This window comes from Lipophrys pholis (assembly GCF_963383615.2).
Source record: "Lipophrys pholis genome assembly, chromosome: 4".
Classification (NCBI taxonomy): Eukaryota; Metazoa; Chordata; class Actinopteri; order Blenniiformes; family Blenniidae; genus Lipophrys; species Lipophrys pholis.
Genome location: NC_137637.1, coordinates 4,781,665 through 4,807,118, shown reverse-complemented (window position 1 = coordinate 4,807,118; position 25,454 = coordinate 4,781,665). Strand labels below are relative to the sequence as shown.

The 25,454-nt window shown below is 42.3% G+C and overlaps 1 protein-coding gene across 1 annotated transcript in view; it reads right to left on the bottom strand.

Moving 5' to 3' along the window:
* LOC308108977 (calcium-dependent secretion activator 1-like) overlaps nt 1-25,454 on the bottom strand; it is a gene marked incomplete at both ends in the record, with an annotated part of 180,358 nt that overhangs the window by 55,704 nt on the left and 99,200 nt on the right. The window contains 7 exons of the mRNA XM_080462308.1: nt 4,786-4,942; nt 7,499-7,507; nt 9,261-9,367; nt 14,593-14,661; nt 18,020-18,143; nt 20,413-20,476; nt 20,567-20,668. Coding sequence (XP_080318434.1) covers nt 4,786-4,942; nt 7,499-7,507; nt 9,261-9,367; nt 14,593-14,661; nt 18,020-18,143; nt 20,413-20,476; nt 20,567-20,668 — 632 coding nt within the window. The remainder of the gene's footprint in view (nt 1-4,785; nt 4,943-7,498; nt 7,508-9,260; nt 9,368-14,592; nt 14,662-18,019; nt 18,144-20,412; nt 20,477-20,566; nt 20,669-25,454) is intronic.

Genomic DNA, 25,454 nt, shown 5'->3' with positions numbered 1-25,454 from the left:
GGCTCTTCATTAGCAGGTAGGAAAATGACATTTTCCACTTTGCAGTCTTAGTAAAGACAAGGCTGGAGACTCGGGGTGTTTCTAAATCCAACCCGCCACACACACATTTCCCCCCAGACTCCGTCGGCTCCCAACTGGTAAAAAGGCAACACTGACAAAGACCACAGGAGATAAAATGGAGGCCAGTGTGTGCTAATGTGATGCCTCACGGCTCCATGCAGCGTGTCTGCTTTTGCTCGCCCTCTCTCTCTCTTTGTTTTTCTCTCCCCCTCTGAGCATGTGTGTGTTTGTGTTTGTGTGTGTTGGCATGGGAGTCAAGGTCGATGATACACAGTAGGTGCAATGTTTGTTGCGTTCCCTGATTGCCACTCTCCCAATTAGCCACTTGAGCGGCTGCTGTCCACTTGGATGTGTTGTGTCCAGGAGTGTGTTTGCGGGGCTCGCCGCCACCCGGCTACCACTGCTTTAGACCTCATTAACTCCTCGCATGGCAGCCCGACTTTGGCGCCTGTCTGGTGCTACGGCTATTTACTGCTCCACAAGTGCACCGCTGTGGGGCAGCGCCGAGGATGACCTCTGTGGGAAAGACGAGTGCCGCAGTCCGCTTGGCTAAAGTGTGCTTGCTATGCTGGCGCCGCTGCTTATTTCTGTTCTGTGGACTTCCACTGCTGCGGCTCCATTATTTCAACAGAGTTAGGAATAAGATTTGTTCAATAAATACCAAATTCGTGAAGAGCAGTTGCAGTTTTTTTGTTTGCTTGTTTCAAGTGAAAATGGATGTGGATTTTGCCGGTTCATACAGAGCTTATGTGTTTTCATAACATGATATCATATGTGAAGGAGAAGCCTTGGCAAGAGGACATCGTGACTTGATTGAGCATTTGTGCCTCAGTACATCAAAACAAACTTGATGACAGTTAAATATTGAAGTGTTATATATATTTACAGTAATTTATTGTGCAGTTTGCCAAATTAAAACAGTCCTGGGGGATGAACAAGTGTCAGTGGTGGTGGTGGGGGGGCCCTCGAATGTTGTTGCCCGGGGTACAGTGAAGTGTTAATATGGCCCTGTGTGAGGGGAGTAAATCGACTGCCCCCCCACCACCACCTTGCCTCTCACTCTCTGATTGGACAACACATGGCTGCCAAAGCTGATGGACAGATTCACTACAACACGTAAAAGCCTCATGAGCAAACGTGGTTAAAAAAGTGTTTAGGTGACGTTTTGTTTGATTTGCGAAACTGAGATCTGCCCGAGAATGTATGTATGAATTCATCAGAGGAGGTTCAGATGTGTGTGCTTCAGCTAAACACATCCATGCAGGACAGCTCTAACAAAGGCAGAATTATGATTTGAACTGTGGGGAGAACTTTATGAGATTGTGATGGTTACACTAAAATGAATGTCGTTTTTTTCTCACATCACATCTTTGCTTTTATCCTGATGTTAAGATGTAATTGTTGTAATTTCATGACACACACACACACACACACACACACACACACACACACACACACACACACACACATCTTTATATATATATCTTATAAATTCTCTCTCTATATATGTGTGTATATATATATATATATATTTCATAAATATATATATATAAAATGTAATTTGTGACAGGCCGTTAGACTGTGATGTGTGTGATGTATGTGATGTACGTGTCATCCATAAAGAAGAAATCATGATGAAATGAACATGTAAATATAATTATCAAACCATATTTGACTATATCAATCAATTTTCTGTTCTGAGCTGTGATTGGTTGATGGGGAAAGGGGCTTCTGTAAAACTGATTTTGATTTCATGATTTGGGGCTCACACACACACACACACACACAGACACAGACACAGACACACACACACACACACACACACACACACACACACACACACACACACACACACACACACACACACACACACACACACACACACACACACACACACACACACACACACACACACACACACACACACACACACACACACTTGTTCGGTACCTCCTACAGTGTAAGAAAGGCTGAAGCTGAATCAATGACAGGATCAATTGAACACCGCCGGTCTGTGGGAGTTTTTCTGTCATTACCAGAGCTTTCTGCTGCTCGCTGTCACTACGTCCATCGCTATGCACTTCAATTGCTATTTTCACACAATAGACAATATGGAGCAAATGAGAAGGGGGCATTTTGATGACACTAACAAGTGAGCATAACGAGCTATTTGCAGGCATCTGTGTTTGGCTGAATGAGTGGACCACTCTCTGCCTTCTCCTTGACTCCCGACTGACGGGCTGCAGAGGGGAAGCATTCCCCAGGGACAATTAGCACCCTGCAGATTGAGTCTGCTTTGTGAGGAGGGGAGTGTATCCTTTACAGCACCACGGACAGCTCCACAGTGTCCCTGCAGGCAAGTGCATGCAGTTCATTAGAGAGATGACTGGCCTGCAGCAACCAGCGTCAAGACCTGCCCATTATCTTCAGTCACACACACACACACACACACACACACACACACACACACACACACACACACACACACACACACACACACACACACACACACACACACACACACACACACTCACACACACTCACACACACTCACACACACACACGCTTCTCTGTATGTGAACCTCTCCAGGCCAGACGTCCCTCTCACGTTGACAGGAGTGATTTCAGAGACATTTGAGGGAAGTTTCAGGGTCATCAGCAGCAGAAACGCTCCTCGTGTGTGTGTTTGTATTTCCTCACAATAATAAAAGTGCATTAACACACATCTCATTTACCACTGAAGGGACAGAACAATATATTAGTCAATCAAATCATAGAAGCAGAAACCGTAAAGTAAGCCGTCCCTGAGAAGGAGTAACTTGGACTGTTTTATAAAATAAATCAAACATAAATTTAAGCTATAAAATGATTTAGATACATTAACAAAAACTGACTAAAGCCCTTCTTTGTCATGACACCTTTATGTATCCTTACTTTTATAAATATCTGTTAATTTTCAAACTAATTCTGGGTCACTGGGACATTTTGCACACTACTTTTGGGAGTATTGATACAATCTCCTGAATTATTTAGCAAAACCAAGATTATTGTCAAATCATTTGGACGGCGTATTCTTTAATTTATTTGCTATATTTAAAGCAAAAACGTGGGTTCACAACCCTATTGTTGGGGGTCCAAGGCTTCCTTAGCTCTGAGGGCGTCAAAATGAGAGTTGCAACAGAAAACCAGAATGAGGCACTTTCCAGAAATAATGACTAGTTACCTGATAAGGATTGAATGAAACACCAGAAACATTGGAATACATGTAGGTGCTGTTTTTGTAATAGACTAACACATGCAAGCATGCAAAGAACAGTATAACATTTATACACTTTTCCTCTGTCCTTCACTGAACAGGTTGAATCAGTATCTGAGAAATGTTGAAGAAATACTGCACTCTTCAGAAAAGTTTTGTTTACTTGAAAACATTGTGAGATATGGCAGGAAAACTGTTCTTTTTATTCTGAAGACTGAGGTGTGTTGGTGAAAGTGGATGTGTCCATTTGAATTTGACTTTAATACTTTGGAGAGTCCAAGATCAGAGAGGTGACATGCAATCTTTTTCTATGGTGCCTTCACACTAGCACGGTTTGATCCAGATCAGAGTTCATTTCAGGGAAAGTCCACTTTGTTTGGTCAGGTGTGAACACTCCCCGGACTCTGATCCGGATCACACAAGTGAACTCTGCTCCACTTGAAAACGTGGGTCTCGGTTCTTATGCAACTAAACTGAGGTCCAGTTCACGGCCAATGTGAACGCGTCAGGGACTATCAGCAGACTTTACAGTGGACAGAGGGAGAGGACGTGACGTAGAGTGCAGTGCATTTTAGGTAGTAAACAAACAAAGATAAAAGTGCAAATATGAAAACGCAAACTTTGAAAGAAAAGGTTGGAATTTATTTTGTGGGCAGCACTCGAGTGCGGAGGTCCGATGCTATTTATCTGCGCTCACTACAAACTCAATGGCAGGATTCAGGATTATATTATTTGCCATTATATTATTTTCAAGACCACGAAAAGCTGACGTTTGTCACCGTCCTCAACCCTCAGACGTTTTGGGAAAAGCAGCTGCTTTTTTATGCAGCTGCAGCAGAAGGCAAAATGTGAACTTGGATTTTTCTTATTCGTAAAGGCATATATCTGGCCACACGAGTATCTATCTGTGATGCAAAGGCTTTTCTTTTTCTTTTTTAATGCATTTCTGCATGGTAACATGGTTTTTGTAGTTATAAAAAGGTTATTGAGGGCTGGATTGAGTCAGGCTAGCACTAGTGAAGGCCTGGGTCTGAAATGCATGGCCCGCCACTGGGCTAACCATTAGCGACTAAAGGGGCGGGATTTCTGCTCTCGGTCTGGACCAATCAATGAGCTGCGTTTCTGCTTCACCACGTTTTATTTTCTCTCTGGTCAGTGTTTGTTTTGGGCGATAGCGCCCCCCAAACAAGTAGCTGTTGTAAATGCATGACGTTGTCCAGGTGGATTCTACACTCTCAAACAAGCAGTGTGAAATCAAACCTGACAAAATGAAGGTGGGAAATTTTTAGAGACTCACTGATAAAACGCACGTGGCAGTTTGAAGCAAGGCTTTAAACAACAAATTAATTGAATTTGACAGACCTACATCCCCACAGTAATTTGTCTACTTCACGTATGACTTGAGTATTTCAGTATGTGTGAAGGCTGTAAAACGTTCAGTGGTTTGCGATGGTTGTGTCCTCACTCACAGTCCACTCTCAGGAAGTCGTTGAGCAGCTGGAAGAGCGGGAAGCTGTCCCAGCTGTCCGGCGGCTGAACCTCCAGAGCCGCGTCCATGTCGGCCGAGTAGAGACACAGGAAGGTCTCGGCATGCTCCACCATCAGATCCGACCACCATGCAAAGGCCTGGAGATGGAGAAACGATGGCACACAGGTGGAGGAGGAGCCAGGGAGGGAGCCAATCCAGAGGGAGGAGGGAAATCAAGTAGTTGACAGGGAAGGGAAGAAGACAAATTAGACAAAGTGAGAGTACATTCAGCGTAAGTGCTCCCAATGGACGCGTCTTTGGGAATTTACAGTCAACACTTTGAATCTCATTTGCCATACAGACTGAAGATATAATGCAACTCTACTGATTTCCTGTGAGTGCTCTTGGCTCTCACGCTCGCTTTTCACCATATGAAATAGAGTTGTTGCCTCAATGACTTCACTACGTGATCTCCGGGGAAAGAATTCTTCATGACTCCAGGCAGAATCACCGGCGCTTGGGCACGGAGAAATCAGACACTTTTCCACAGGCCCACAGAGGAAACAGCAGCAGCTCCTTGACAGGCGTGGCAGGGAGCTACTTAAACACTCACCCGCCGCTCCTTCAGCGAGTCAATCAGAAGAAAGGAGCCAGCGAGCTGTGCCGCCGCTCACATTCCCCCCATCGAGCACACGCAGTGAAGTGACTGTCTCATGCACACCAAAAACACTCATGGTCTTATTTCTCCTCCTTCTACTTCTTTTATTCCATGCAGCCCCGGTGTAGCCGGGGGCCTCTTAAGAGGGCCCCTGAGGATTCATGGTGTTTGCTCATTCACATCAAGCTGTCAACACTGTAATGTGAATGTATCCACTGAAAGGGGACGGGAGTCGGGGCTTCATGCACCAGCCATGGTTCCAGCTCTGAGCAGTGGATAGTCGGTAAGAAGCGACTTCCAGTCAATGCCACTCTTAAACACATTTCACTTTTTTACCTGTCAGACGTTCTCAAAATACATTCAAGTCAAAGAAACAAGCCCAGAAATATCAGAAAATGTCCAGATATAGCAGGTTAATACGTGGACTTTCCGAAAAGTCCACGTATTAACCTGCGTTAAAAGCAGGACTTCCTCACAAGAGGCCAATTTCAATTATTTGAATGTGTCCGGGTCCAATAATCTATTTATCTTTGATACTGTTTATGTACATGTACAGTATGTGTATGTATACCGGTGTATCGGCCTGCACACATGTCTTGACATGTCTGAAATTAATTAATAAAAATGAAAATTACCAAGGGGGTGCTCTGAGAGAATGTGTTGCCCTCAAATCAGGTGTGTTATAGTTCAAGAGTTCATGTTAACAGATTTACAAATATCTCTGTTGTTTATGACTGTGTGTGTTTGAAAAACAGGTGTGAACCAGCAGAGAGACATTTCCTCAGCTGGCTCACCACCACTTTTATTTGTGAACTTTACGATATTTCCACAGCTTTGATTTAATGACGGTGACTTTCCAACAACAAACCAAACTGCTGGAAAAATAAGTTCTGCTATTTTCGTCAATTGGTTTTCCTCTTTTTTTTTTGTTTTGACAAAACTGTGGCTCATTTCTATAAGTTGAATATAAGCAGTCCATGTGAACAGTCTTTGAGTTAAAGGAGAACAGTGGCATGTTTCAACCGGCTGTATTTCCCAATTCTGTGACTATAAAGGCTGTAAGCTACATGCTAATGCTACACCTAAAGCAAGACCTTGGATGTAAAGATTTGGAGGAATGTCGATTTGCACAACACACCATAAGCTTTGCAAACAAAGCTGCTTTCGACCTATATAAAGGAAACGTTTTTTACTTGAGCATGACTGAATATCAATGCTAACATTAGAGGTAATGCTAGCGAGTGTCTAACATCTCCATGGAGCATTGTAGCTCAGTGTAAAGTACACATGCGTTGTTCTGCTATTCCACATTTCTCTAGTTCTTCACAATGAGAGTGACGATGCCAAAATGTGCATGGCCTTAAAAGCCACATTGTGCAAAATAATGGGAAATATGCCTGCTTTAAATACCCAGAATTCACCTTTAAGACAGTCACATGCATGTGAGGCATGAATGGGAAGAGTCAATACAGGCAGAATTCAGCATTAGAGTCGCGTGTTTAAAATTGATGAGCAAACCACATCAGAATTGAATAATGTGAAAAAAGGCTTCGTGCAGGAAGGTTCAAACTTGAGTGTAATGGCGGTTTGGCTTCTTCTCCAGTGCGCTCACATCACTGAGATGCAGGGATTGATTCTATTATATCACAAAACATGCCTCGCATCTCCTCCGCTGCATGTATGGACTGATCCAATGGAGAAGGAGAAAGGCCTCATCGCCCCTGAAATAACCACTGCTTTCCATAAGGGACCAGCTGACAAGATGCAAAAAAAACCCAATCAAAGTACAAAGTTGTAACTCTTAAATTCTTAAGTCACAACTCTGCACTTTGCAGAGTGTGAATGAAGTCCACAAATGCCAAAGTGCTTGTCTGTGCTCCTCACGGAGCACGAGGCTGCTTCAAGCACTTGGTTAGTGGTTAGCACAAGCCTGAGTTTGGATCATTGTCAAGAGGGGAAAGGTGAATGATCCGCGTCGTAAAGGCGCATGCACAGGAGCCGGTCTGGCTGAGGGGATGAGGAATGGGGCTTAGAAGGCACTGAGACAATCACATACCTCTTTTCCCTGCGCAAACCAAATAAATCATTGAAATGAAAAGCAGAAAGGGAGTCAGGATGAATGACAAAGAGCTGTAGCACACAATTCACAGTCAAAAAGGCACAAAACTAAATTAAGAAATCTTTAAATCTAAACAAAACCTTAAAAAGCCTATTTTCTTCAATAGTGTGTCTCTTTTTCTTTGCTCTTCAGGTTTTTGATATTACTCTTCAATCTCTTTCCAGCACAGCGTTCTTCAGACAGGCGTGCAGCTCTGCTGTGAGACTCAGATGAAGCTGACTGATAGTTCAGCTCCACTGCCGCATCTTCTCCACTTCAGCGTGTGTTTAGATCAGACTGGCTGTGCGGACAAGAAGCAGGATGATGACTCCGAGCAGGGGGGCGATGGGGAGAGACTCGGTATTTACCGTTTGGATTGTGAGCGTACACGAAGTACTGAGACCCCCAGTCAAGAACAATACCATCCAACACCTCCAGTCAAATAAATCTCCCTGTCTCCTGTGGATATGTTGATGATTTTAAAAACTGAACTGGAGCCAAAGCTGAAGCGATTCATTGTGAAGTCTGAAGTCAGCCAATACTCTTAATATCAACCAAACAAAATGTTGCCTGTTTCAATCAATTCTACATCTGTATATAAGCTTTACGGCTGATAGTTTACTTAGAAAGGAATCTGTGTCATCTGCACATCTTTATTGATTTTAGCATAACAGTGATACACTGGGGTGTGCTGACTATTACAAATATCTTGGGGAAGTAAGGTATGTCATATCCATATTTCATTTACTGTACAACAAAATAATCCAGTTACATTAAAAATAATGTGAAGACAAAACTGTGTAGACCTTCAACTGTTATGGAAGATAAACAAGATAATCTCTCTGTTCGCCCTTAAAAATGATGTAAACTAAAATAGATAAAGGTGAAACAGAACACACAACAATTGATGGAAAGATTTGCTATATATTGAATTAAACTGACAGATATCTTAAAGTTCTATATATGTTGTGAAATTAGATATATTAGACGATATATGGTTACTAATCAAGAAGTTTTAAAATGTGAACTGATATTAAAAAGTACTTTCTAACTGTGTTTTTTTTTTAATGTAGCGCTGCTCAGTTACGCTCATCCTCTTTATCCAACCAAGGACAGCGCAGTCATTTTATGTACGTTTTATCTTGTTTTTTATACTGTTTTATGCCGGAACTTATCCTTTTTACTGCTGCTTACAAGACTGATTGTAACCAATGAAGTTTTGTTGTTTTAATAGCGGTTACAATAAAGTTTCTGATTCTGATTCCTCTGATTTTCTCCACAGTTTATATCAGTTGTTTTTCATGACAAAGACAAACCAGATTATGGTGCCTTCATATAGCTGATGGGTTTGGATAAAATACAGGTTTTAACTGAGCGCATTTAGTGATGAGAGACACTGATGAGAACTGCAGAGAAATGACATTGTCACAACAGATAACACACAGGAGTCCATGTAAATACACACTTCTTCTACACCTGTCAGCATGGATGTCTTTTTGTAACTTGCTAACTACATGGACGATAAGTATTTTGTCTTTAGCTACAATGTGGTCAGTTAAAATTTAACTTCAATCATTTGGCACAATGTGGAGTTTTTTTTAATTGATGGGAACCTTTCGTGTGTGTGTGTGTGTGTGTGTGTGTGTGTGTGTGTGTGTGTGTGTGTGTGCGTGTGTGTGTGTGCGTGCGTGCGTGCGTGCATGTGTGTGAGTGAACTGACCTCGGCGTGATGCTCCTCGTTCTGCTGCAGCACCTCGATCACCAGCTCGGCCAGGCGGATGGTGTCCTCTAGCTTCTTGGCGGGAGTTACTAACCGCCCAACATTCTCTGAAGGTCAGAGGTCAAAGTGTCAGAAAAGGCGACTTCTGAACGACCGACTCATGTCTTAGTACTTTATGCATGCAGCCTAGGAAGTAGGAAGTATGCAAGTTTGATGGAACTTTCTGGTTGTCTGCATGAAGTGCTGATAAGATGTGATCTGATCTCCCGTGAGGGAACAAGTCAGTGATGGGATACGACAGAACCACAGAACCACAGAACCACGGTAATAGGCCAAGTCTTTATTCAGCACAGCCATAGGACACTCAGGGAGCTGCTAGAAAAGATTCATAGATTCAGTACTGGTAGTAATAACCTGAATCAAGCTGCTGATCAGTTCTGAACATCGTTCCAATCGTTGAGATCCTGAAGATTTCTGATGTGAACGTCTCTCTGAGCACATGCCACAGAAACTAGAGGTGTGCTGGGATTCAGTGTGGTTTGTTCAATGTTGCGGGTTTGATTAAAGCAGCAGGATTACGACAACAACACATCCTTAGTTAGTTAAATCTAATCTGTCACATGACGGTCTATTGAAAACACACAGATTGCAATCAACAGTTACAAACGGGTTTCCAACAAAGTTGGGACAAGGTGTACAATTTTGAACAAGGGTTTAATGACTTTTATTTGAAAAATCTCTTTTTCTTATTTGGGTTTCGTCCAATTTTTCTTTATATATAAAATGCATTACAAATAAATTCATTATTATTATTATTAGTTGTTGTTGTTGTTATTATTATTATTACAAGTAGTAGTAGTATGATTAGTATTGTTGTTGTTGTGTTCACTTCTATAGAAATTAACCACAGCACTAAAACATAATGATTTGTGCACAGTATTTCTAACTATCGAATAGCGTTCTTCCAGATGATTTATTGTTAAGATCTGTTGTTAGACAGGCATGATGCACATCGTTGGTTATCAATAGTTAACTCCTGAACTTTGGCTGTTTTTTCTACGTCTAAGTTGCTCCAAACTTGCAATGAGAGCGAATGGAAAAGAAAATCCCTGTTTTCCAGCAGCACTGTGTAGAACAAATGACTGTGTTCAGTAAAGACTTCACATACTACACTTATTTGTGTAATATTAAGTTGCCTGTATGCTTGTCCAATTTTATGACCAGCTTTTTTCTGTTCATGAAATGATCCTTATTGACAGTAGTCTTACAAATTCACAAAGTGATGATCATGCATGTTCCTGCCAACCCCACAACGGTCTCTCTCTTCATCCTAAATCAGTGGACAAACTGAAATTAATTTCAATAATACAAGACTAATAAATGCTCGGATTAGGGTTGGGTATCAGACCTTCAAGAGCACATTTCTATTTTAAACTCAACATATGTGTTACGTAGGATGATGTGTCCCTCACACTGGTGCATTCATGTCCTTCATCTTAAACTCAGTCCTACTTAGTCTGCAATTACAGGACCACCTCCATTGTCTATTTGACTAAAAAGCGGCAGTGTTGCTGGAGGTAGTGACGTGTGGTGTGAAGCTCATGAATCACATCCCCGTCGCTGAGACAGAACAGTGATGAGCCATGGGCGTGATGAGGGATGTAAACAGCATGTACACCGAACACTCATCATGCAGTAATGCAGTCATGAAGCCGTGCTCATTCCCTACAGTCGCTCAGTTAGTGTACAGCTTCTCTGTGTCGAAACTGCATCCCACTGTCCCTTTGAGTGGAATTAAAAGTACACAGATGAGCCAAAAGATCCTGTCCACACCTGTTCCATGAGAATAATATGACAGCGAGACATGTGGGGCATTGCTTCCTCGACCAGAAGTTAAGAATTAGTTTTCATTGAAGAAACAGTCTGAATCACAATCAGAATGTGTTGGCTCATCAGTGAATGAATTACTAGACCTTCATCATGTTTCGTGATAAGACTGAAAATATACCATGACCATTTCACCGACTCTTCATTCCTTTTAGCAAGCTGATGTGTGAGCTCAGCAGGAATTCTAGACCGACTTTGTCTTTCTCTAGTTAAAAGGCCATGGTATAAGCATGATAATGAACTCCAATGTGTTAGATCATACATGGTGTAGATATACACTGATTAGCCACATTGCTAAACCCGTTAGCGTAAAGTGAATAGCATATTGTTACAATGGGGCCTGTCAAGACTGACTATTAGGCAGCTAGAGCCCGAAACCAACACATTAGGATGTCTTAAACTGCTGAACGACATTACTATGACTAAATTAACAACATTAGCAAACTGTTCAGCAACGATCTTCATGTGATTTGTGTTAGACATCCAGGAGTTAAAGGATCTGCTGCCTGATCCCACAGGACACCTTCAGAGATGTAGTGGAGTCCACACCTCGACAGGTTGCAGATGTTTTGGAAGTAATATGGCTTTAGTATTGTGGCTGATTGGTGCATACATGTATTAAAAACAGATAATGGAATCTGAGGTAGAAACACCATGGCTTCAAACAAAGTGTCTCCACTTCATCCATTATATTCATAGATCAGGACACTTGATTGTGCTTTATCACTTACAAGAGAGTTTTGAAGTTAGCAGAGATAAATTGGATGGTCAGGATTCTAAAAGTAAAAATGATATTGTTGGAGGTTGGAGCAACAAGAAGCCTCGACTGAGTCCCGAACAACAAAGCATTAAGAGAGAAGCGATCAGAAAGCGGTTGCTCCTGATACTCCAACATGTCAGAGGTCAGCTGTGGCATTCAATTCTGCACTCAACAACATCATCAGAACATTTTCCTATAGCAACTCAAACACAACAGGAAAAAAAAAGAGTTTAAATCGTATCTTGTTTTCTTGTTCATGTCAACAATGATTCTTCACTTCAAACTGCAGTGAATTGCGGTGTTCCTCAGGGTTTTGTCTGAAGTCCCATATGTTCTGCAAGTTTCCACGAGGACATATTATCTGGCGAACTGCTTTAAATTCCACGACATGAAGATCTGTTTACTAACTGAACCCGGTCTGAAGACATAAAAGTACTTCAGAAATGAGATTATATGAGGCTACCAGTGTTTTAGAGACAAACCATCTCCCTGGCTGGAACCACTGTGAGGAAAGGTGGAGTTAACTGTGACCAGGAAATATCCTTCAACTCCCATATTAAACAGCAGGACTGAATAATCTCACTAAAATCAGGAACATGTTGGCTGAGTGACTTGCTGGATAGTTAATGCATCCGTTTTCTTTTACTTCTACTTCAAATGAACCGTTCACATCCATTATTATCCAGATGCCATTAAGTTTTTTTTAGCTCCCTGTAGTTCTTCTTGTAATGAACAGAGCTCTTAACGCCCAGGCTCCATCATATCTTTGAAAGGTGTTCGTCCAATATTATCCCAGCAGAAGTCTCTCTGTCTGTTCTAGCTTTGGACTGCTGCTTCTCCTCATTTAACGCTCTGGGAACTCATTTATAAAGGTTGCTGACGACAAGGTGGCGACGTGCTGCCAATCGCTTGTCTTTTCTTTTATGAGTGATTCCACTACTGTGACCACCAATACTAATATCATTTTCCTGACCTCCACCTCCTCCAAGACAAGTCTGCTCTCCGTAAAATTCCTTCCCCTCGTCTTTCTGCCAGGATTTAGTGTCAAATGCCGGCGATCAACGGGCTGATTGAGAGGCAAAAATATTGATGAGGCACTTTGCATTGACCATTTATGGTAGAAAGCGGGCGTGTTGAGGAGGGATATGAACTGCCCAACCTTCCTGGTGACCTGTGATTTATAAAAGAAAAGTGAATGCAGAATCCAAATTGTTTGGGCGCACGGACATTTTTAGTAGGAATTCTACACAAGGTTTTAGAAATGAGGCCCCTGGACTCCACCCGTCTTTATATATGTTCATGCCACCAGAGTCTCTCTCTGCTGTAGCCTTCCTCTGCACCTTCCTGTGGATATCAACACATTTGAGCTGTGTTTTCTGTCCCCGCCAGCCTGCAACATGTAGATTATTGTTCACGTGTTCATCAGGGAGTTCCCTACGGTCTCGTGGTTCCACTCACGGCCTGATAGAGTTCACGTCACGCTCACGCAGCTCGGAGCTTCTGCCTGAAGCAACTTGTTGTTGGGATCTGGTAACATTTGTCAAGCCAGAGCTCGACACAGTTTACACGTTTTAAATGTTTGAGACCAACAACTTTAGTTAAACTCTACTGTTTATGAAGCAGAACTGTTCCGCTGCTAACTGTTTCTTCCTCGGTTGTGAATCATGTTTGATCACTTTTTTTTTGTTTGTAAAAATTCATGTTTTGTTTCAATTGAGTTAAAGCTAATTTTATTTTGTATTTTTCATTACACGGCTGCAGTTCTTGCTTATCTTCACGCTTGTTTTTCATTCAAATTTACTTCCTTTCTTTAGTAATTTCAGCTATAAAGAGTCCAGAGTTGGTCTTCACAGCAGTTGCTCCACCACATGGAGGAACGAAAACCATATTCTTGAAATGTCTCCTCCGTGCTTTATCTGTGATGTGTGGTGCTGGTGTGGGTTTACAAGGTTTCTAATCAGAAAGAGAGTCAAGAATACAGTAACATCACCTTGCTCCTTCTCATCTCTCTGAGCTTTCTCCAATAAGTCAGAGGTTCATATAAAGAAAAAAGGTTGCAAGGATGGAGAGAAGGTTGAGAGAGGTGGGATAATGTTGGGAATGAGGGGGAGAGAGAGGAGATCAACTTCATATGATGGTAAATATAGTAGAATTCCGTGAGTCAGACATTGACTTATGTAAAGAGATTGAATCCTTGTCTAAAGGTTTGTTCTTCGTGTAGGTTTTGTACCTGACAGCAACAGAAAAGGACAGAACATCAAACTTCATGTTAATAAAAGTACAGTAAAAGAAATCTGAGGGGAAAGAAAACACAACCCCCCCCCACATAAGAAAAGAATTCTAATAACACTGAATGAGTCTGACTTAAATCAGAGACCGTGGCACATGTTTCTCTTGGAGGATCAAGGTAGTCGTGTCAGTCGTCCCGTTTGAATCTTCAACATTTAAAGAGATTTACACACAAGCAAAGTAAAAATGCATTCAAGTCGCAGACAGACATAGAAGAGGCGGTTCAGGCAGGACAGAAAAGAAGCTGACAGAAAGAGCAGGAGGAGGAGGAGGAGGCTTTGGAGACACATCGAAGAGCTTGACATACTACGACACAGCCACACCGAGGGACGGAGGTCTGAGGAGGCTGTGGTGGGCGGCCGGGCTCAGCGGGGAGGGAGGGAGGAAGGTACTCACGAATGGTTAAATCCATCACTTGAGACGCCAAGCAGAAGACAGGGTGCTCGTACATCTCTCTCTTTTTCCCTACAGAAAAAGAGGGAGGATACCGAGGCATGCGAGAGGCCAGGGTCAGAGGTCACCAGGGACTGACCCGCAGCAGGTCTGTGATCATACTGAAAACCTGACAGGAACAATCTGTTGGAAAAACTTCAAATATCCTTTATAGAAGGTGGAATTTCTATCGAAGTGGACAAACCATCTACTGGACCGTCTGTATCTTCAACTTTATGTTTCTACAGACTAAATTTATTTTGGTTGTTTGCTTTTCTTAATACATCAATAGAGTCAAAACTAATTCAGGGTTTTCTTTTAGGTTAAATAAGAAATTTATTTTAACATATTTGTGTAGTATACCAAATGTCCTTACAATCAACATTTAGTGCCATAAACAAACTAGCTGCTCTCTTCTTGACTCTTGTTATTATATACATTGGTAAGTTGGTTGGTTAGTTGGTTGGTTTTAGACTCTCGTACTCTCTTACTCTAGTAAGACAACTTTATCATGAAAATCCTTCATTTTTTCAAAGATTTCCCTCTGGGATTAAAAAAATATTTCCACTCTATTCTATTCTATTCTATTCTATTCTACAATATTGGCTAATTGCCACATAATTTCGATATGATGTAATTTCAGTTAGTCTCATCATGACCCGTCCTACTGTGCCTCCGAGTGGCTCGTCAAGCCTCCTGCTTCAGGGTAAACATAGACATTAACAGATCAAATCAGTGAATACACCGAGTACTAAACAATTAGAAGCAGAGTAGAATGCACCACGGCTTCATCATCTGAGGGAAAGGCAATAGGTAATCTGACTCATCTATACCGAGTAAGTGGTGAATCATGGGGGATTTGGAAGTAGGTGTAAACAATGCTGACTGAAAAATAAGTGGGTAAATGCTGTATACCCACGTATACCCAGGACTACACCAGTGCATGCTATATCATTTATGTACAGTAATATTTAAAAAAGAATACACTATGAGCTTGTTTTGAGCTCGATGGCAGTAAGTTAACAAATCCAGAAAACACTGAACCTTTTCAGGATCATCTGACAGCTAATTACATGGCTGGGTTTAAAGAGAACCTCTCACATCTGTAACAAACTCTGTCTTGAACAATTTCAGAAAAGTATTTCCTCAGCACATAATTTTGCGGACTTTGAAAATCTCTACATCTGTATTAAATAATAACAATAAAAAAAACTTTGAGTGAACAGGAGAAAACTCTTTCCATGAGGGACAAGCCAAAGGTCGAAACTCTTATGTTATTTGATATTCTTGTATTGAATTCAGTTTTATTGTATTGATCATGGATTCATCATTTTAATAAATTATGTTTATTTTCATCCTTAAAAGTATTTTTTATCCAATTTCATCCACTTTTTACGACAGCGACCTGCTTTAAAAAGTACAATATGTGATGTGATTTGCTAAACGGGGATTTAATATGAATCTGCACCAAACCATACACATTACACCGTCACCAGATCAGGTTAAGGAAGATTAAGTTTCTATGTTTGGTAGAAGTTGGCTGTGGACTAGAAGAAAACATCAGGGCTGCTGCAGCATGACTGCGTGTGGGATTCATTTAAATGAACTTATTCTAACAGACCAGAGCTCAAATCTCATCTCAAACGTCAGGAAGGGACGGTGATGAGGGGACAATCACCATTCACCACACACATGCTAAGACAACTTTTCCCATCATGTCTTAAAGGAGGTGACGGGTTTCTTTACAGACATCCCAATAACTTCATCATTTGAAGTGTTAACAACTCTTTTAGAAACACGCTGTTTGAAATTTGCTTAATTTTCAGTTATGTCTGAATATGAGTTCTCCCAAAAGGAGGAAAAAAAAGAGAATTATTAAGAATCCTGAACACAATGAGTTAAAGTGTCACATACATAATGCTATAAAAAAATGCATACAAAAGCACAATCTACATAATTCCAAAATCATAAATATAAATGTGAGGATCAGGCCAGTTAATATGCTCAAGGATGTGAATCAGCCCCAAGCAAGGCTATTGTTTGATATACTCTATACATGTGGAAAGACTGAATATTAATCCAGTTTACTGGGCATTAAATCTACATTTAGGTCCATTGTTTGGAAAATTTTAGAATATGAATCTTTTATTTAGCTGAATCCAACTGAACACAGTTATCTCTGTTATCTCTGAAAATTCTTTAATTTTCAATAAGATTCATTCATCCATTTTCTCCTGCTTATCTGTTTCCGGGTCGCGGGGATGGCAGTCTCAGCACTGTCATTTTCAATAAGATGTGAATATGTTTTAAATTCAAAAGTTTGTTAGAATTGATTTATAGGAGCTTGGTTTGTGTTATTAGCTAACGTGCTAAACAAAAGCATGTTTTGAAGGGCCACGCACAACAATTCTCACAATTCACAACTATAACAACATTTATGGCTATTTCCCTGATTTCAAAGAATAATGCTTATTTTTACAAGTTGGAAATATTCACATATTTGGCTTGATAACGAAAACGTGGACCGAGCCTAATATGTCCTGTTTATTGGCCTTTCTGCTCCTTGACAACAGGTGAAGAGAAACAGCAAAAGCCAATAGACATGTTGAAGAAAGGAGTGAATGTGAAGGTTCTCCAAGAGGAAGGAGCAGAGAAGGAGACAAGAGGAGTGTCAGTTCAGCTACGAGACAAGCCAAAGTGGAAGCGAAAGGCAGTGTACTTGGCTAGAGGAGAAGCTGAGGCAATGTGGACAAAGTCAGCATAAAGATTGAATTGAATGCATTTTTACTTCCTGTACGTTTGATACTAGAATAGACTGAAGCCACAAAAACAAAGACAGCATTAGTTAAACACATATCATGACATAAGTACATTTTGAGATACAATCACATACCTTGTTCAGTTCAGATCACTCAGTTTTAAAGTGCAAGGTGTGACAATGGTACTTTTTAACTTCAGTCTTGATAAACATTCTTTTATTGTACTTTACACAGATACATCAGTATCTGAACTTTTCCACAAGCTCCTACTCAGCCATACTCGCCTCACCTGGCCTTGAATCAGTTTCATTGATTTTTCATTCACAAGTAGTACCACCTGGGCGGAGTCATTACACCTCGGTCTAGCAGGTACCATGAAAGTACCTGGTAGTGGGGACTAACACATAGTGGAAAAGCGTAAAAGGCAAGGCTAGTGTAGTCGAGTAGGGCTGAGTAGGTACATTAGTTTGAATTCATAACTGTTACCTATGCTTTTCATGGTCTACTCCACTGTGAGCAGAAAACCTCCCCACACTGTATATTCAATCCCTCACATTTGAATCCAGGTCTGATATGAGGTTTTTAATGGCTGTATCCAGACGCGACGGAGAGCTTATCCAACAGGAACTCACCTTCCAGTTTGGCGTATTCTGACAGACGCTGATAGTTGACCAGAGCGGCCTGCTCCAGACACTTACGGATCACTGCCTTCACTTCCTCTTGTGGGACGGGAGTGACAATATCTTTCATCAGGACCTGACATGAGCGACACAGAGACAGTACTGCTTGACAACTGAAATAGGGCTGGATCAATTGAGTTTCTATCGCCGAGCGGTTTGATTCACAGTCAGCTGTAAATAAACAAGCAAATAATAAAAACGTGAAGTGAAGAACTATCACAGCAGGAAAACTTCTGAGATAATATATCCCTGCTCTGGTGGTTGCAGGACAAATTCACCCAAAAAGACTTTGTTTCAGATCAACAGAGATCAACTGAACCTTCCTTCTGGATCTCACTCTGTGAAGTCCACTGAGGCCAAACGACAAAGTATTTGAGGAAAAGGTCACAAACAAGAAGATGGAGTGGATATCAGTGGATATTCTAAGAAGATGGAGGAGTTTTGCAGTCATAGTTAGAGGGTTAGGGGGTTAGATGGTTAGGGTTAGAGGGTTAGATGGTTAGGGTTAGAGGGTTAGGGGCTTAGGTGGTTAGGGGGTTAGAGGGTTAGGGTTAGAGGGATAGAGGGTCAGTGTTAGATGGTTAGGGGGTTAGAGGGTTAGGGTTAGAGGGTTAGGGGCTTAGGTGGTTAGGGGGTTAGAGGGTTAGGGTTAGAGGGTTAGATGTTAGTGTTAGAGGGTTAGGGGTTAGATGGTTAGGGGGTTAGATGGTTAGAGGGTTAGAGGGTTAGATGGTTAGGGGGTTAGATGGTTAGAGGGTTAGAGGGTTAGATGGTTAGGGGGTTAGATGGTTAGAGGGTTAGAGGGTTAGATGGTTAGGGGGTTAGATGGTTAGAGGGTTAGAGGGTTAGATGGTTAGGGGGTTAGATGGTTAGAGGGTTAGAGGGTTAGATGGTTAGGGGGTTAGATGTCAGTGTTAGATGGTTAGAGGGTTAGGGAGTTAGATGGTTAGAGGGTTAGAGGGTTAGATGGTTAGGGGGTTAGATGGTTAGGGGGTTAGATGGTTAGAGGGTTAGAGGGTTAGATGGTTAGGGGGTTAGATGGTTAGAGGGTTAGGGGGTTAGATGGTCAGGGGGTTAGGGGGTTAGATGGTTAGGGGGTTAGGGGGTTAGATGTCAGTGTTAGATGGTTAGAGGGTTAGGGGGTTAGAGGGTTAGGGGGTTAGATGGTTAGGGGGTTAGGGGGTAAGATGTCAGTGTTAGATGGTTAGAGGGTTAGGGGGTTAGATGTCAGTGTTAGATGGTTAGATGGTTAGGGGGTTAGATGGTTAGATGGTTAGGGCGTTAGATGGTTAGGAGGTTAGATGGTTAGAGGGTTAGGGGGTAAGATGGTCAGGGGGTTAGGGAGTTAGATGGTTAGGGGGTTAGGGGGTTAGATGTCAGTGTTAGATGGTTAGAGGGTTAGGGGGTAAGATGTCAGTGTTAGATGGTTAGAGGGTTAGGGGGTTAGATGGTTAGGGGGTTAGATGGTTAGAGGCTTAGGGGGTAAGATGTCAGTGTTAGATGGTTGGAGGGTTAGGGCGTTAGATGGTTAGGGGGTTAGATGGTTAGAGGGTCAGATGGTTAGAGGGTTAGGGGGATATAGAGGGTTAGGGGGTTAGATGGTTAGAGGGTTAGGGGGTTAGATGGTTAGGGGGTTAGATGGATAGAGGGTTAGGGGGATATAGAGGGTTAGATGGTTAGATGGTTAGATGGTTAGGGGGTTAGATGGTTAGAGGGTTAGGGGGTTAAAGGGTTAGGGGGTTAGGGGGTCAGAGGTTTGGGGTTTGAGCAGGCGTGTCAAACATAAGGCCCATGGGCCAAAATCGGGTCACAGGATTCTCAAAATGGGACAAACCAAGTAATTATATTTTTTATTTAAAAGAAGATTGATTTTTTTTTTTTTACAAATTTCATTAGAGTAGCGTACAGAAGACACCACTGAGCTGAGATATTGGTGATGATGCCATGAAAGGTGGCAGACTAGCATTAGCCTCAAAGTCCTGCCATCAGAGTTTCATTAAAATTTGTTTTATTTGGCCAAGTTGTTCTGATAACTAAGAATCACCAGACAAAGACTGGGTAACAATGATGGTAGCGTAACAAAAGGCTGATGGGCTGAGGTAGTGGTGTTCCACAGTAGATATTATAAGAAACACAGTAGGGTTATAATGGTATACTATTTCCAAAGCTGATCTATTGGAAAGATTTGTTCACCAGTCAGTGTGGATAAACGTCACTTTCTTGTTTATATGACCAACTGATAACAGTGATCAATCATATAGCCGCTACTATCTATTGAAGAGAGTAGTATCCTTAACCCTAACCCTGTCATGGATTCAGTTTAATGAGTAGTAATGTCAACTTACTCTTTCAAGCAGGGACAAAGTAGCTTTCAGGGCTCCCTCCGGTCGTCCAAATGGAAAACAGTACCTGGGGAAGCAACAAAGTCCATGTTGATTTAAAACCTCTCCAGGGTAAACGTGCAGATTTCGCTCAGTCTTCCAGAAACCTGGTTCCTACCTGAAGTGTGTGATCTGGTTTTCCAGAAGCACCCGTAGCCTCTCCTTGATCTCCTCAAAACGCTCCTTCTCCTCCACAGTCACGGTACCGATGCCATCCGGCCTGAATGGAGACAAACATTCACAAGTGTTCAAGACATACTATTGAGTCTTTCAGAGAGGAGACAGGAGTCTTTTCTAATCACCTGATCTGCTCATGGGAGCAACCAAGCCTTTCCGGGTTCTGGCAATACAAATACTAATAATAAAAAGGAGGTGTGGCTTTTGTTTCTCACAACCTGTACCAGCACGATTGGCACCGCAATGTTTCAACAGTGCAGACTCCAAATACCTTCCCTATTATTCAATATTACTATTCAATAACCTGGACATCGATGTGAGAGAGACTACAGTGAATGACACTCACTATACACACACACTGTGGAGATTGGAGACATTTCTAATTCTTTGGTGTGTTTATCTCATTGGCGCTGACCTGGACCACAAACATGTCCCATAGGAATACTAATGACATCCGGCTGAACCGTGCAGTTCAATGGAGAACAGGATGGACCTGAATCAGGAGGTGAGGGAACAAGTCATAAACAGACCAACAGAACCCCCTTTTTTACACTGACCAACGACAAAAATAAAGCCAGCTGTATTTAAAGAACCCGCACACACCCAGGTACACACCCAGGTACACACCTAGGTCCATACCCAGCTGCACACCCAGCTACACACCCAGGTACACACCCAGCTGCACACCCAGCTATACAACCAGGTACACACCCAGGTACACCCAGCTGCACACCCAGCTACACACCCAGGTACACACCTAGGTACACACCTAGGGCCACACCCAGCTACACACCCAGGTACACACCTAGGTCCACACCCAGATCCACACCCAGCAACACACCCAGCTACACCCCCAGCAACACACCCAGCTACACACCCAGGTACACACCTAGGTCCACACCCAGATCCACACCCAGCAACACACCCAGCTACACACCCAGCTACACACCCAGGTACACACCCAGCTACACACCCAGCTACACACCCAGCTACACACCCAGGTACACACCTAGGTCCACACCCAGATCCACACCCAGCAACACACCCAGCTACACACCCAGCTACACACCCAGGTACACACCCAGCTACACACCCAGCTACACACCCAGCTACACACCCAGGTACACACCTAGGTCCACACCCAGCTACACACCCAGCAACACACCCAGCAACACACCCAGCAACACACCCAGCTACACACTCAGCAACACACCCAGCTACACACCCAGCTACACACCCAGAAACACATCCAGCTACACACCCAGCTACACACCCAGGTACACACCCAGCTACACACCCAGCAACACACCCAGCTACACACCCAGCTACACACCCAGGTACACACCTAGGTCCACACCCAGCTACACACCCAGCTACACACCCAGAAACACATCCAGCTACACACCCAGCTGCACACCCAGCTACACACCCAGAAACACATCCAGATCCACACCCAGCAACACACCCAGCTGCACACCCAGCTGCACACCCAGGTACACACCCAGGTACACTAAAAGAAAGGCCCCTCTTCACAAGACTTGCTGGGACAAACACCCAGCACATGCACTAACATTCACACTTCATTGTAATTTATAGTCACTAACTAACATTACATGGATGTCTGTAAATTGTCAGGGAACATTGAATATCAACTTTTCATCAGAATGGGGTCACTTCAAATATTTTAATCTAAACAGTTCAAGTTTATTGTGGTCAGTTAACACTGCAAATACTAAGATACTAAGATTAGGTAAAAGTAGTTAGTTCATCAATTAATCTGTTGTTGTTATTTTTGTCCACTTAATAACAACTGCAAAACTTTCACTAATTTAACGTGACAGAGTAAAATATTTTCCGAAAGTATTTGTCAAATGGTATCATGGACTAGTATCAAGAAAATGTATGCACTTGTTAAATTCTTTAATTATGATAATTTTGTTGCAAAATACAAAATTAGAATAAACAATCCACAAAAAATTTAAACCACACACTTTTAATTTTGAATAATCAATCCTAATTATTACAATACTTAAATCAGTTACAATTGCAAAGACATGAAAGATGAGTGTGTGTGTGTGTGTGTGTGTGTGTGTGTGTGTGTGTGTGTGTGTGTGTGTGTGTGTGTGTGTGTGTGTGTGTGTGTGTGTGTGTGTGTGTGTGTGTCCATTTCTGATGTGTTTATCGTTTGTGACACGCTTGGGTCTGGGTGGAGTGTGAGCAGAGTGCATGTGACAGAAGAGGCGCTGGACTAGTGGCCATGACAGCATGATGAGAAGCAGGAGACATGACACTCCCCGCACCCGCACCCCTCACCCCCCTCTGACATGTCATTTTAGCGGACAGTGAGAAACTGTGTTTGTGTGTGTGTGTGTGTGTGTGTGTGTGTGTGTGTGTGTGTGTGTGTGTGTGTGTGTGTGTGTGTGTGTGTGTGTGTGTGTGTGTGTGTCTGTGTGTTTGTGTGATTGGGAGGATTGGGCACATGCCGCACTGCACCATGAGTTGCCGTGTTAGACTTTAAAGGAGGACCAGTTTGCTCAGCATCAGAGATCATCTCATCCACTGACACTGCCAGTGTGTCGAAGACACCTGTAGGCCTCCGCTGCTGGAGAGCAACACAGTGAGGAGGAGGAGAAGGAGAAGGAGGAGGAGGAGGAGGAGGAGGAGGAGGAGGAGGAAATGTCTTCATGAAGCTTTTAGCATCTTTAGCTCGACTGATTTTAGGATTTAGAAATCACTGTGTGGGACATTCCGTGATGTACATGAATGTATCACAATCATTATACAACATCTCATCAATTCATTGATTATCCAGTAGTCTAGGCATCAAAAGAACACACACACTGAACCATCTGAGCATGGTGCTTTTCGGGACAGACAATATTCTAAAACGGACATATTGATTTTCTGTGTGTGTGTGTGTGTGTGTGTGTGTACGTGCGCACGTGTAATAAGATTTGTATGCATACATGCACATGTATTCCTGAGTGTTCATCCATCTAAATGTATTAATTGTATGTTTCTAACTGCATATTGAATCATTTCTATATGTGGTAAATGTATAAATGTGTTTATGCTTGTGTGGATGTAAATAAACAACTTTATTACTGTGTGTTTTATATGAATTCAGCTTGATTGTTTCTTGTCATGTTTTTGAGCACAACACGTTTCTGTCTGTGAGGAATTTCACCAAACCTGCTTAAGTTATGGAATATATATATATGTATTTATTTATTTATATATATTTATTATTTAGTTGTTGGTTTTTTTTAGAAGTGTAAAAACTGTGTTTCGACTGTGTTCTGTTCTTCAGCGTCTGGCTGCAGGACCGATGGTCATGGTGGTGGATGATAATGGGCTGCAGCAGCTGTTGATTTGTCTGTTATTGCACATCAGAAGTACATTTCACCTAGTGCGTGAGAAGAAGAGCTGCAGACAAGCCGCCTGAGCTGAAATCCGCAGCGTAAAAAGCCATTTCACCTCCGTCACTGTGGCAGAAAATAAAAGAGGGAAATTTCACACTAATTAAGTCCTGCAGGGCTCCTTTGTGCCCCCCCTTCCTGTCGCGTGTTCCTCCTTGGCAGCTTCCTCATGTTTGCTTGACCTGATGACCCCTCAGCTCCGATGACGACAACAAGCAAATGAGCCATCAGTGACAGCCAGACGGGCCAGAAACACTCACACATCTGCCTGAGCGCGTGGCAGACTGAGCCTCGTTTATCCGCACAACGTCGTTTCTGCAGCTCCAATCATCTATACTAATTATGAAGATTGATGAAAAGATCTGCTTTCAAATGCTCATTTATGGATGTCCTCACTTTTGAGCCTGTGATAAAAAAATATTGTACTTTATCAGGATCACTGGTCACTTTATATGAATGTGATTTCCATCAATTAACGATATTTAAGACAATTAAGCGTAACCGTTTTAACGCTTGAAATATGATTTTGTTGTTAACATGTTTAAATTGTGTACAACTGGAAACTGCAAATAGGTTTCTGCACATGTAGGTAGAAACAGACGTATCATGATCTATTTATCACTAAATCTACATAGATAGAGATATTTGGTAGGATACTGAATTATTTTTTTTTTAACCAGCATTGTAAAGGTGTATGGTAATTTATCATGCGGTCATTTCACTAAATATAATTAATTATATACAAACTATTCTATGTCTTCATAGTTTGTTGATGAAACCTTCAGGGAACAGCTAAGATATTAATGTTTGTTTGTTTTATGGAGTTCGAGTTTAATCCAGAAATAAAACTCCATAGTACTTCTATGACTTTATTTTATTTATTTTGACATCCCAGACACAGACGCTTCAAATTCTATTGTCGGAGTGATGGAGTATATCAACACAAGATATTTATTCAATCATCTGGCAGAGCTTTCATAACTCACGGAGGATCTGAACCAAGTCGACATTTAGCTGGACAGAAGTCAAATTCAGACACTTTAGTCCAAGTTGGTTGCGCGGCCCCCTGGGGGACCGGCAGGCTATTAGCGGGCAGGGTGGGGGGAGGTGTTTGTTTGGAATGGGGGTGGGGGGGGTTCTGGATGAGGTGTGTGTGTGTGTGTGTGTGTGTGTGTGTGTGTGTGTGTGTGTGTGTGTGTGTGTGTGTGTGTGTGTGTGTGTGTGTGTGTGTGTGCACAGGGGCATAAGCAGCAGCGATGGCAGCGGAGACGTCACACATGACGACCTGTCAACCTGTCAGGCTCGGACCTGCAGGCGCAGAGCAGCGCCGCGGAGCAGGTCTCCGTGAGGGCGGGGCTCCACTGTCAGCGGGTTTCACATTAGTGGGGATAAATTGGATGATTACATGGT